Below are 14,923 nucleotides of genomic sequence, written 5' to 3' on the forward strand. Positions count from 1 at the left end.
TCATCTTTTCCTCCATCGCGGTGAACTTCCCCTCCAACCTTTCATTGTTGGAGGTGATTTGATTTTGAAATTTGCAGAATCTTTCCTCCAAATCGACTTTCAATTGGCCGACTTCGCCTTCCAAGATGTCAACCTTCTTTCCGGCCATCTTTCTTCCCAACGGATCTCAAAAATATCACTTCCGGAAGCCAAAAGCTCGCTGAAAAATCAGGATTTCAGCCGCCTAAGGTCCCAAAAACGAAGCTCTGATACCAATTTGATAGGAAACACTTAGATTCACAAGTGTTCCTAGCCAAAATCAGTAAACTGCAGCGATGATATTGCTGTCCACAGCAGGAAACAGCCCACAAACAGAGAAAAACATGAGTTTTACACGAGAAATCTGAGAAAAACCAAACAAAACCCTTGTATTTCACTAGTAGATGAATAAAACAACAAAGATACAATTGATCCTCAATTCGAGAGGAGGATCGATCTCTCCCAAATCTCTAGACGCCGCTAGAGCCCAAAGAAAACCTAAACCTAAGAGATCTCAAATTTCAGCCAAATTCAAGATCCTCAAACCCTAGGACAATCAACTATTTAATACATACAATTCAAAAGGAATTCCCTAAACAGTCCCTGCAATCAATTTCCCTCATAAACTTCCTCAAAAAAACTTCCTAAACGGCTCTACGTGGGCTGGTCGGGCCACTCGTTCTCCGCCAGGAGGCGGATTCTCCGCCTGTTCGTGAATTTGCCGGTCCCGTGCGGATCGGCTAGACAGGTCCAGTGGACTGGTCTAACAGTTACATATTGGTAAGTCAATGGGCCACATTAAGTCTTTCTTTTCAGAATGTATACAATTGCTTGTGGAGGTACGTGTAATTATGCGAATACTTTTTATTGTTCATGAAATTGCATGGTATGCATTGTTCCTACTTTTTATAGGATGTACAGTTATGTCTTACTTTTTTTTTTTCATAGAAGAAGAATTATTTTAGTTATTGGGCACTTGTAATTATATATAACAAAACACACAGTTTACACGCTCTCTCAGGTAATGTGTCTTCATGTATTACAAGTAGATTTTAACACATTTTCATTCTTTGTTCACCCATCAGAAATATGTTCAAATAATCTTTTACAACATTTGTCATAATAAGAAAGCAGGTACATGTGGTGAAAAGCATCAAAGCTACGTTGGGTTTCCCACCATTCTAAGAAAAATATGTGCTAATGGTGCTCAAAGAATCTAGCAAAAGAGAATCTTCCCAACACATCAAGAAGAACATGCATGATTTTTTTTTTTTTCGAATCAAGAAGAACATGCATGATTGCATCATTTATTGAGATCCCTATAGGTTAAGAAAAAGTGTGGCCCAATAGGATTGCCCCTGGCCTCCAAAGAGTAGGTACGCAATTAAATTCCTTCAAGGGTGCAAGCAATAGTCAATGGCGCTCTTCTTAAAGACCTTTAAGCTATACCTAAAGGGTTGTTGAAACTTATCCATCGCAAGAGCTTTTCAATGGGATTCACCATCAATCACCACCTATCTCTTTCTCCTATCATCTTGGTTTTGCCCAACATATTTATAGAACGGGAAAGGGAAAGATTTGAGTTTGCAACCAATGAGCAACTAAATAGGCCCTTAGGAAAGACTACCTAGACAGGTGAGTATTCGCATAAAGCGGGAGTGAGGCTCAATATGTGGTACCGATAGGTGGGATACTATGGTAACCATGTTGGGTTAAGCCCTAGCACATGCAACACATTTGATGCACATTTAATTACATATACTAGCTACCGCATGCAACACAAACAAATGTAATTACACCACATTGCCACAGACTTCATTCAAGAGAAGAACAAAAGAAAGACATATATGAGTAAGCCTCGTAATAGAAACGATTGGTGGTGGAAAAGGTGTTTCGACACAAGTTACTTGTTTAAAATTTGTGTCTGTTATGGACTCATTTCATGCATTGCTTCCTTTTATATCAGTACCTATAATTTATCTTCCGAATTATGATATATTTTAATTTAATTTATGCTATGTGTTATTTAATGTGAACCTTTACATGAGATTACAATGGAATAAACTTTTTTTATTTATGCTCATTATTTACAGTTGGTAAATAGTCAAAGGAGAACTCGAGAATTTCAAATGATGACTTTGATGTGGGCTATGAGCCAACTATTAATGATTGCATTGCGTTTAATTTAACAGTATCATGATAGCAACATATCTATCCATAATTATTATATCATAAATCTATTTAAGATGCCATGCATGACATTAGCCTATGCTGGAGATAAATGGATTAGTGAGTTATTGGAAAGACATCCTATGAGAAATCATAATATTTTTAGAATTTCACTTGAACAATATGATTCAAAAGAAATATCAGTAAAGAAGTTTTGGCCATCACCATATATATCCAGCACATAATGAGTTCATAGAATCCACCAACAAACATTTTCAACTCTAAAAATAAACATAACTAGATATCTAGGAAACTTCAAGCACTAGTTAACCTGACAATCAGACATTATATCCCCCATTTAACAAACAATTTTGAGAGATCCCATCAAAGATACTCCATGTTGTCTAATATGACATACTTTAAATAAGGAAATTTTATATAGTTGATGTTGGATATGGCCTACAAGGAAGATTCCAAAAATTTTACTCATATACTAGATATCATTTACCAAAATTCGTACGAGGTACTTGTCTAACATGTGATCGATAAGAGAAAATCAACAAAATACAATCCTTGCTTTCAAGTATACTAGATCATACATTTAGTGTATGAAAAAAGATTTGGACATACTTAAATATATAACTATTCCTTTAAGAAGAAATGCCTAATACTTGTCAAAATACAACTATATATGTAGGCACCCATTACTTATTGATCCTAAGTTTGGAGCATATATGAAGATAAAAACTACATTCACCTCAAGGCACATGGGCATAGAGCAAGGCAATGTGTTGATGACAATTCAAACTTGAATGTTGACCATGACATGGTTGATGCACAAGTAGTAACCCAAATTGTCGTATTAAGAGGTGATATTGATAGGCAATTATACCATGTGATGCAATCAAAAATTTGGGAGAAGGACCCAAATTTTTTATCACAAAAAACAACACTCTTTCTAAGAAAAAAATAAAGACATAAAAATACTCAAAAGACACTTTTTATATTATATAAAGAAACTTACAAACATAGACACTTACTTGACGACACTTACAACTTTGAAACTTACAAATAACTCAAACAAGACTCCCTAAACTTGCTTACTTTGAGAAGAAGGATACAATGGAATGGCACTTGCGGATAGACGAAAGAGGTTAGAAGCCAAGACGAAGGTTGGAAAGAGCTCGCAAGATTTCCATAGGAGGAGGGGAAGAAGATTGGAAAGAGCCCGCAGGATTTCCAAAGTAAAAACCTCTCAGGTTTTTGTCCCAAAAATCACATCATATCACTTATAAAACAGCCACAAAACTTCCTCTATATATAGGCATAAAAGAGGAATACAAATAGCCATTATAACCACTAATTAATTTAATTAAAAGGGGTAAATGAAAAGGCAAAATTCAGTCCAGATTTCTGTACAGAAATCTGTCCAGAAATCTGTCCCAAAACAGCCCCAAAAACCCCTCAAATTCCATATAAAAATAATAGAAATGAAAAGGCCAAAAGCTTTCCTTGCTGAAATCCCAAGAGACACATCAAAAATCCAAGCAGAATAACGCCACGGAATCAGCCAGGAACAAAGCAAAAGCCACGGTTTCAGCACAGGAAACCAGGAGGCAAATTACAGTCCCAACAGGGAATTTAAATCTCGGTCAAAAAGGTGCCATAGCAGTAAAGCAGGTAGCCACCCGAAGAGGCAGCAACAAACCCGAAGAGAGCAGCTGGCCGTGGGAGAGAAATCCAGAGAAGAAAAACTGCAGCAGCCCCCATTCAAGAAGAATATGAAAGAACAAGTTCCACTCATCAAATCTAACTCCCAATCATTAATTTTATAACTAAAAATCAGCTCATATTGAGCTAATCTTTCACTAGACATTAATGAGCTAGGGAAGTCAAAAATCAAATATTAGGATTTGATTTGACCCCCCCCTTGCAAACATATTTTGGTTTTTTTTTCACCCCCCCCCCCCCCCCCCCTTGCCTACATCACCATGTTAAACAATAATATATATTATCAATATTTGTTTAGCAATATCAATGCAACTTTCATAATACATGATAGTTGCTATCTTAAAAACTATTTTTAATCATCAATATTTTTCTATTAAAATACAGATAACGAATTACATAATATTAGAGAGTCAACAATTAGGAGTAATACGTATATTAAAAAGAGTGCAACGCTCATTTTGACTTCTAGTTGGTTTATCGAAAGGATTGATTTTATCATAAAAAACTTTTCATATTAAGTCATCTTCGGTAACTTATACATTCTTGATAGGTAAGTTATGATGCATCAATAATTTTATCATTGTCAACTCACAAAAGGAAATCCTTTCTACTGAAAATGATTTCATCATGCTGATGGCTAATCCACCAAGCTGAAGAAGCCATGCTCTCTCTATGTTGGGCAAAGGAAGTGATATGTAAATGCAGATGCTTACTAAGAAGCAATACATATAGCCCAACATATCCTACCAAATATGTCAATGTAACAAAACTCGATCATCAAGATTGGCTCCACCAAAGTGACAAAATTTAAAAAGTTATCAGGACGGTATATAATTATACAACAATGTACTTTCAACTGCCCATAGACATTCAAAAGAAAGAAAGGCATGGCTTCCAAAAGAAAAATAGAACAAAAGCTGCCAAATTTTGAGAATCTACATTACTGAAGGAGCTTGGAGAATCATCCCCTTATTAATTCAAGTATGAAAAATTATGGTTTTGAAAATCGGATTACATCGGACGGTTCAACCGTGAAACAGTCATATGGCAGTTTCAGTCCGTCTTAAAAATAGGCTTAGCATCAAATCGGTGTGAACTGACTTATATAGCCGGTTCAACCGACCAACCATTGAACCGGTTCAAATTTTTAAGAACCGGCCAATTCATTTGTTACCCTATTTAAATAATTAATTAGATTAATTTAATATAAAATATTAAATTTAGAATTAATTTAAATATAATATATTTTAATTTTATAATAAGCACTAATTCCAATAATGATAACTTACCAACCAAACAACAACAAAACATATCCAAATGGTCTCATCACCCCAAATGAGTTAATGCAAACAAAAAAAGCTATATAAACAAAACTAAATAAAGCTCCTAAGTGATGTGGAAATAAATAACTTCGTTAAAGTGTTCTACTTCAAAACACATATATTATGTATTTGTAAACTATTTTTTAAATAATTTTTATAATAATCAGAATACTATTATTTTGTTGGTTAATTATATTTAATTGTTTATCTATTTTACTTTTTATTTTTAAAATATAAATTATTAAAAATTAATTTTGCTTACTTAGTAATTATAAATAATCTAAGATGAATGATTCATCGATGAAGGTTTATAATTTAAATTTTGTACATAATTTATAATTGTAATTTTTTTAAAATATATAACATTTTTTTTTTAAATATATAACATAAATTAGCAAAAACAACAACATTAAGCCTTTATCCCACTACTTGGGATTAACTACATGAATCATTTTTCTCCATTGTGTTTTGTTAAGAGTCAATTTCTCATTTAAATCTAATAAAAAAGGGCATTTCTAATATTTTCTAATAATATATATCAAATCTAATACATATAATCTACTAATCGGGTCATCGAAAAGCTGACATTGTATGTGACCAAACCATTTAAGACAACTCTATCTAATCTTATCTGTCATTGGAGCTATTCCAACCTTTTCACCTGTATGCTCGTTTCGCATTCTATCTCTAAGAATAAAGCTACTCATCCATCTAAGCATCCTCATCTCTACAACACTTAACTTTATTTTATGCTTATCTTCTATATAATATAAATTAGCAATAATTTTAATTAAATTTATAAGTTTATATGTGAACAAAATTTATTTTTTAATAACAAACTTATATCATTATCCATTTCTTATATCATTTATTTTATATTTAAATAATTTTAATATTTATTATGTCATCCGGTTTAACCCCAATCAAACCGTTGAACCTTAAACCTCTCATTTTTCCGGTTCAACATGAAGTTTGACTTTCATAACCTTGAGAAAATATTAAAAAAATAGTGCCTCATCAATTTTGACCAGCTTCAAAGAGGAGGCGTTATCATGAAAACAAGTACATTGAAGGTATGACTTTTGATATTTGTATGAGGCTTCTAGAGATAAAATGTTATCCAAGCTCCGTGAACACAGAAACTCTCAAATTTCATGTTTTTAAAAATGTTTTTAAAATATCCAACTTCATAAAAAACGATGTAAAATTTGAAGGTTAAAAAGTTGTCCTCACCCCACCTAAATTATGATTTCTCAAGAGCTAAATCCTCCAAATAGAGGAGCCCGTGATCTAGGAATCATATGATGAAAGGGATGGTCAATCCAACCAGATACTTCAAAGAAGACTACACGAAGAAGCATCCATCATAATTTGGATTCATCAAATCATGTAGGGGTCATTAGATTGTGCTCATTGAAATTTTAATAATTGGATATCTCAATGGAGATTGTAAATGGCATTGAGTCATGAAGGGAGAATTAGATTGTGTTCATTTAAATTTTAATAATTTGATGTCTTAATGGAGACTGTCAATGATGATGATTCTCAAATCAAAACATTGAGATCAAAGAGTATGTCCCCAAGAGTTTATAGGCGCAATTGAATCGTCAATCGAAAGCATAAGAGAGAGATCAAGGCGCTCGGTCATTAAGATTGAATCCGCCAAAGTGAAGCAGATCAAAGAGTGGTTCAAAATAGCATACAATTACATGCATATATAACTTCAACTACCCAAAGACATCCAAAAGGAAGAAAAACTTGTATTCTAAACAAACATGGAACAAGGGCTACCAAAATTACAGAATTATATATTATTAAACGGCTATCAAAATTAAAGAAGTCTATATTACTAAAAGAAAATTATAAGAATAAACTAGTGCATCCTCAGTTATGTTAAACTCAGAATAGCAGATAGTACCATAGAAACAAGTAAAATCAAGTAGTATACCCAATTATGACTTTGGATATTTGTAAAAGGATCATAAAAAAGTGTTTATATTCTTATTTTTTGTTTCATTTTTCTTGCTAAATATAGACACAATTGAATGTGTATCATTTTTCTATTTTCATAATAATTATTTAGAAAACAAGTAAAAACACCCAGTTTGATGTCTTCAAAATTTCTGAAAACATACTTTTTTTTTCAAAACAAAAAATTAAAAATTAAAACAACAAGTCAAACATATTTACTAATATAAATAGCTGCTTCAAAAAATAAAAAATCATCATCAACATCACTAGCTTTATCCCAACTATTTGAGGTCAGCGTGAAACCACAAAACCAAAAATGGAAAACAAAAACTCAACCAATTGTGCCCTTATTTCATCAATTATCGATGATCGAATTTATAGACCACACATATATCAAACCCTAAACACCAATGTCAGTCTGCCTATACAGTCAGTTAAAATCAATTCTAGCAAAACTAATTTGGTGGGCATCAAATGTTAACAAACCAAGGCATTTGATATGCCCACCATCCCCAATCTATTCAAACACAGTCTTCAGTTACAAAATTATTCATTAAAGTATTAAATCTCCAGAGAACTATTCCGCATACAGATATGACCATTCACAATGTCTAGCCCACAAGATATGTGATAAGCGTGAACTGCCACAAGTATTTCCACATGTAGCTCCTCTCTTTGTCCTGAAATCACGAAAAACAATGCAAGATGGAAGGGGTGGAGATCTAGGGTTGAGATTTAGAATTTAACAAATATCAAACCACAAAGCATACTTTTCAAATTTTTTCTGTCTTCTTCACAACCCCTTTCACTCATATATTCACTTTATGAGTAATAAGATGTCCGTTCTACTCTCTCTACAGCAGATGAAGTCACAAAACTGAGCCACTTAAACTAATAATTTTTTAAAGAATGTTGTATTTTCTTCTCATCAACACTTCTCTATAGTTCAAAGTATCTCAAATTCATTCTCATAAGTTGCTAAACTCTTGGGGCAACAGATAACCTTCCATCAAACAGATAAAATTCTTGGAGCTCAAAATTTTTACAGATAGTGGACATTCAACTAGTTTCATTGGGTGAAATAAATCAAGATCAATCAAAATCCCAATAAATTCTATTAATTCATTTCAGAGTAAAATAACACATTACAACTACAAAAAATAGCATGCATGGAACAGTGGCATGTACATGAAACAACATATGATTGGAAGAAAACTCAAAACTAGAGGTTCAACCAATAAGTAATGTTCTATCCTTTAATTCAAATACAAACCATTCTACACCAGAATCAATGGAAATTCGAGAATGGACATGGAGCAAATAACAAGACTCCGCAATCTCTATTTTCATTTTTCCCCCATGCACTGTTTATTCAAATTTCTATTTAAAAAAATCATCACAAATCATAAAGCTAAAAAATTTCCAAGCTCAAGTCAGGATGTTTTTAACAAGCTACAAAGAAATTTCATTTGATAAGGAAACTGACAACTATCAGGAGGGCAAACACTCTGATGCTAAGCTCCCACTTGGTTTAAAAAAATGATAATTTTGTAAGGGAATTTTGAGAGGGTTTTTGGAGCTTAAAATTAATTTTGATTTCTACCTAAACCGACCAAATGATGGATCTAACAAATTTCATCATCTTTCAATACACAATTTCTAGCTTAAAAGAAACCAAATCAGCACTAACAAAAAAAAATGACCAAATAACTTACTGTATTGTGAGCATGTAGAAGAGATTGCCTTTGCTCATGCAGATCTTGCAGAATTGATACACCAAGTTCTTCTGTCCCAAGCATGGTTCTTCTACTCTCCCTGATCCTTTCGCTAGATTGGTTCAATTTCTCAGTTGACATTAACAGTCTTTGCCTTTGATCAGCAGAGAACTACACCATCCAATAGCCCATGCAAAACAAGGAATGGTAAAACAAAAGATGAACATATGCCCATCATTACATGTTTCAAAAGCAGGGATAACCAGCTACCAAATAAAAAAACATTCAAAGAAACCCCATGTCTAAATACATAAATTAGCAAGATAATATCCAAAACCATGCCTAAAAATGGGGCAGTTCAAATAATGAATCCTACATCACTGTTAAAACTCTATTTGTTAACTGCTTCAGGAAAAAAAACAACACAACAAAATAACTATAGGACATGTCAAAATGAACTAAACTTCTTGCAACATAAACTTTTCAAGCCAACAATCAAACCAAATTCTTCAGCTCATATCATAAAAGCTGAACTTTAATTAGCAAAGCGCAAATGTCAAAATTAACTATGCAGCAATCTACAAACTTTTCTCGTAAACAAATGATTTAGAAAGCATTTCATGAATGAAAATTTCTAAGGGGCTGTTTGGTATTATACTTAGGTAATATTTAATCAAGGTTTAGCTTTTTTTTTTTTTTTTTGCAATCTTTAGCTTAAAATCTTGCCAAACAGAATTTTGCGAACTTCAAATCCTATAGTTTTGATAAATCTTATTTCAGTATCATTATTAGTTAAATGCATAAATTGTTAATCTCACCATTCCCAGAATTTAACGGATATAAAGATTTCTCAGCTTCACAACTTGACTCTTAATAGGACACAATGGAGAAAAAGGACTCATGTAGCTGACCCCACGTAGTGGAATAAAGGCTTCATGTTGCTATTTTTGTAATACAAATTGTCAAACTATTTATCAGGATTTCACAATATTTAACATTTGTTATGTCAACTATATTTTCAAGTTTAAGCCTCCCGAGATTTTACTAAATCCAAGTAGCGGCCAAACAACACTTAAGGATAGTCAAGTGGTTCAAGTCATTATTTTAGCATGAAATTTTTGTAGTATCATCAAAATGATAAACCGAATTTGCAAATTTTTACAATATTTACTAAATCCTAGCTATAGCAAAACACCCCTGAGGGATTGTTTAGTAGCGGGCTTTAAGCAGGATCTACATAGGATTTATTGTAAATTCTGCCAAATAGAAAAAAGGCTATTGTAAATCCTCACCAATCACAAATCCCGAATTTACTGTTTTTCATCATAAATCCTAGATTTACTAAATTGTACAGTTCAACAAATTTAACGAGATTTATGGATTTGCAAAAAGCACTTTTGCAACGTCCTTGTCGTCAAGTATGTGAAACTCTTTTATCTACAACAAAGGGTTTGCACATCTCTGGACCAATCTGCAAGCTCATGTCATCTTCTTCTTTCCTAAGTTTTGATTTCTCTTCCTTGTCTGTAATATTCGTTCTTCCTCTTCTATATATAGCTCCATTGAAGGAAGAACTTCCCTTTATTTGCATCTATTTATTTACATCCCTTTGCTATTTCCTTGCTTCATTGCCGCTTTCAACTTCATGCACTACAAACCCATCCAACAAATGAAATCACACTTCCCTTCATTCTATGTTCTTTCACCTTTCTCTCTCAAGATAATTAATTGAAAGTCCATCTGTAATTGATATTGTTCATTAGAAGCACATTTCAGTTTTTGAAGATTAGATTGTAGAACGATCTTGAAATTTTGTATTGTTCATATCAAACAAACAAGAAAATTTGTTTAATATTTGAAAGTTAATAACAAGGTTATTTAGATAACAATGTTATCCATCCAAATATATCATTTTATCAAGAATGATCAAAAGCAGTTATCTTTTTTTTTTTATCATTTACTTCAAAAATCAAGTAGCAATATCTTGATATTGATAGTTTGAACGATTTCTTTATCAAATTTAGGTAATTGTTATTTAAATATGTTAGTTTTGTGGAATTTGATTGTGTCGATCAATCAGGTTGTATTATTAACCTGCAGTAGTCAGTAGTAACCTACAAAATCGATATAATTATCGAAAAGGATTTACATCTCAAAATATAATAACGACGATGTTAGAGAATATTTCTATGTTGCCTCTAGATGAAAGGGTTCTGCTGTGGATATGTGCATACTTAGATGGCTGGTGGAGGAGGCACAATTTGAAGTGCTCTGCAGTAGTTATTGCTAGATTTGACTCTGGTTATGGCGTTATGCTAAAACTTATAAATGATCACACCATTTCAGGGGCATCGATATCACCTGAGTGATTATCGTGAAACTATCCCTAGAAGATATATTATTGAGCAGGAGTGATGACTTCTCAAGGCAAACAACTGATCAACTACCCTTGTTGCGAGCCAAAATATTCACAGCGTGAAGAGATAAAGAACTTAATTTCAGAGGGACCATAGTTGAAGGGCTATGGAGATTAGAAGGACCATAGTCATGGGACAGTGGTCAAAGGGACTACAGTCGATGGGTGATAGAGGTCGGAAGGATCATAGTTAGTGGGCTACGGAGGTCGGAAGTACCATAGTCCGGTGATAATGGTTGGACAAATCGTAGTCGATAGGTGATGAAGGTTAAATGGATTGTAGTTAAGCGATAATAGTTAGAAATACCATAGTCGGTGGCGATAGATGTCAGAAGAACCATAATATGTAAGTGATGGAGGTCGAAAAAATAATAGTTATGCGAAGGTGGTTAGAGTGACCGTAGTAGGCAAACGACGAAAGTAGAGGCCCATAGTCGATGGGTGATGGAGGTCACGAGGACCGTAGTCGGACAATGATGGTTGGAGGGACTATTGTTAGTGGGCAACAGAGGTTTAAAGGGTCGTAGTAGGACGATGGTGATTGAAGGGATCATAATCAATCGACATTGGTCAGAGGGACCATAATCTGCAAGCAACAAAGGCTAGAAGGATCATAGTTGGGTAAAGGTGGTGCGAGTGACTGTAGTTAGCAGGCTATAGAGGTCGGAGGGGCCATAGTCGACGGGCGACAAAGGTTGGAAGGATCACAGTTGGGCCAAAGTGATCTGTCTGAGGGACCAAAGTCGACGGGCAACAAAGGTGGGAAGGACCATAGGAGAAGGAGAGAAGATGAGAGAGAATAAGAGAGAGAAGGGCCTTGAAGTAATTTTCATCTGTAGTTTCTTTTACAAAAAATATTCTATTCATTATAAGTAATTATTCTCTTACTTTTATTTTTGATAATTTTAATTTCTACAAATTTATCTATCCTAAATCTTCAAAAAAATATTATATCCTGATTTCATAAATTTTCACCATATAACTTTTGATATGTTATATATTTGATTATTTTGAATAATAAATTTTATTTCATATATGTATACAAATTTATGGATGAAATTAGTAGGGAAAAAGGCAGCCTGAAAATGGGTTAAAAAGTATTGTACTATAATTTAACATGATAAGATTGTTAGGTAATATGTATTGAAATAATTTATATGCTTGAGTTATATAAGAATATAATATTGCTACGAATCTGAATCTAATATGATGTATGAATATGTTGTACTAATTAATATCAAATATATGATATAATAACCTCATGATATCCTCAAGTAAGGGTGTAAACGAGTCGAGTCAAGTTTAGGCCTTATCAAGCTCTGCTCGTTAGTTGGAAAGCGAGCCATTATTTTTGCAAGAAAATTCTGAGGTATCTAAATCATAAACATATAAAAGAAATGATAAGTACAAAACTTAAGATTAAAGGAGCAAGCAATGTCATACGCCTATCGCATCAGCCATCCCAGATTCTAACAGCTCCTGTCTTGTATCATTCTTCGCATTAGACGAACTGATTCTTTTAACATCACTCTTTAGGTTGTTTAGGTCTGATTTGTATTCCCGTAACTTTGCCAGCAATGCTGCCTTCACACTTGTCTGCAAGCTTCTAACCTCAAGGTCCATTTTTTGGATCTAAATAAACCACGCAAAAGTCCTTTGAAACAAAATCTGTCTATAAATAAAGCAAGAAGATTTCAAAACCCTTCATAACATAAATCAAATTAATTACTAGGGTTTCAGCATCCTCTAGACCAGACTTCACTTCTGAGACTTTCTGCTTCTTTTGTTCTGTAAGATTCAACGAAGGTAAACCCATTATGATCAATGAGTAAATTATTTTAACCAGTAAAAAATCCTGTAACAAGCGATTTAATCAGAGTTTGCAAAGCCAGATTACCTCCATCGATAGCAGCAGCCTCCGTGCATTTCCGCGACAGAGAAGCGGAGATTTCACAGTATTGTCGTTCATATCCTTCAAACGCCTCACTCATCGCGACTGATCTAAGCTCAATCGATCAAAATACCGACGGTTACTCGATTCACAGCGCTATTTACTGTGAGGCGCGCTTGGTTAGGGTTAGCTTCGATTCAACCGGATTAAATAGGATTGAACTGAATAACCATGTAATAAATATTAAATTATTTAAATATAATACAAATTATATATAATTATAATTTTAATAAATAATACATAAATATTTTGATTAAACTATATAAATTTTATAATACTAAAAAATTTATCTTCCTGGCTTCCATAACTTAAATGCATTTCCAGCTTAAATTTTAAACCCAAGTAAGTTCATAATTTAACACATTAACTCTAATGCAAAATTCTCACATATTTTTAGTCTCACATCATAGAAGAATTTCAAATGGTTCTCTTTATATAAGGTAAAACTCAAGGTTATCAAAACCGGACCGGACCGGCCAGTTCGACCGGTTCAACCGCGAACCGGCCCGGCAAGCGGTCCGGTTTGCTGCTGGAACCAGATGGCTTTGAAACCGGCTAAAACCCAGCCCTAAACCCGGTTGAACCGGGGAACCGCCGAACCGGCGCGGTTTTTGGAGAACCGAAATGTTTCAAAATTTGCAAATCTCAGCAGTCCATTAAAGATCAAACGCACGTAGGGATGTTTTAATGTATTTGTATCGCTATTCTCGCTGCCCTATTCCGCTATTCGTAATCACTATTCGGTATTTCAGTATTTCGACGCCTCCAAGCAAGTCGTGCTCGACTCCTCCCATCCTCCGACCATCTACGCTTGTCGAGCCGCCGACGCACTCCTCCGAACTCACAGCCGCCGGCGCACAACTTATCGTGAGATTTAACTTTGTTTTTTTAGTATTTTTTTATTTATGGGTTCGCTATTTCTTTCCTTTGTTGTATGTTAGTAAATTTTTTTGGATCTAAGTTTGATTTCTTCGTTTTGATGAATAGTTACTGGATAATCTATTTTCATGTTATTTTTTTACAAAAGATGATTCAAAAGCAGAATATATGAGGTGTAAGTGTAACACGAAGACGTCAAACAAAAAAAGACGTCAAATAGAGGGACTATATAATTAAAAGACATTTGAAAGTTCTATGTAATAGCAAATCCAGTAATCCTTACACTACATATTTGTTCCGTTCAGTTTGCAGTATGGAAGTGCATTTCTTTTCATGAAGTGATAAAATGTATTGTGAATTTTATAAATTTTAATAATATTCATATTTATTACGTTATCCGGTTCGACCCCATTCAACCGGTCGAACCGTGAACCTTTCCTTATTCCGGTTCATTGTCCAGTCCGGTTTTCAAAACCTTGAAAACATAAACCGCAACTAACAAATAAAGCTGCAAGATGTGTCAATCCAGCAACTACTTAAATTTATTTGTATATATACCTTTAAATATATGATATATATTAAAAAGTTTATTAAATCAAAATATAATATTAAATTTGTATTTAAAAAATAATATACAAATCATACCTAAATTGATCATATGATTAGGGGATTATTTATGTTTAAAGTTTGTAATCGATCATCCTGGATGATATGTATATCGTACAGGGCGATGTTTTCCGACATACTTGAT

At 33.6% G+C, this 14,923-nt stretch overlaps 1 protein-coding gene across 1 annotated transcript in view; it reads right to left on the reverse strand.

Annotated features, from left to right (window-relative positions):
* LOC110112446 (vesicle transport v-SNARE 13) overlaps window positions 1–13,412 on the reverse strand; it is an 18,534-nt gene extending 5,122 nt beyond the window's left edge. The window contains exons 1-4 of the mRNA XM_020844672.2: window positions 13,240–13,412; window positions 13,072–13,130; window positions 12,786–12,974; window positions 8,927–9,097 (exon numbers count right to left, since the gene is read on the reverse strand). Coding sequence (XP_020700331.1) covers window positions 8,927–9,097; window positions 12,786–12,974; window positions 13,072–13,130; window positions 13,240–13,333 — 513 coding nt within the window. The 5' untranslated portion in view covers window positions 13,334–13,412. The remainder of the gene's footprint in view (window positions 1–8,926; window positions 9,098–12,785; window positions 12,975–13,071; window positions 13,131–13,239) is intronic.
* Window positions 13,413–14,923: the final 1,511 nt, after the last annotated feature.

The sequence above is a fragment of the Dendrobium catenatum genome, unplaced genomic scaffold (assembly GCF_001605985.2).
Source record: "Dendrobium catenatum unplaced genomic scaffold, ASM160598v2 original_scaffold_36778, whole genome shotgun sequence".
NCBI lineage: Eukaryota > Viridiplantae > Streptophyta > Magnoliopsida > Asparagales > Orchidaceae > Dendrobium > Dendrobium catenatum.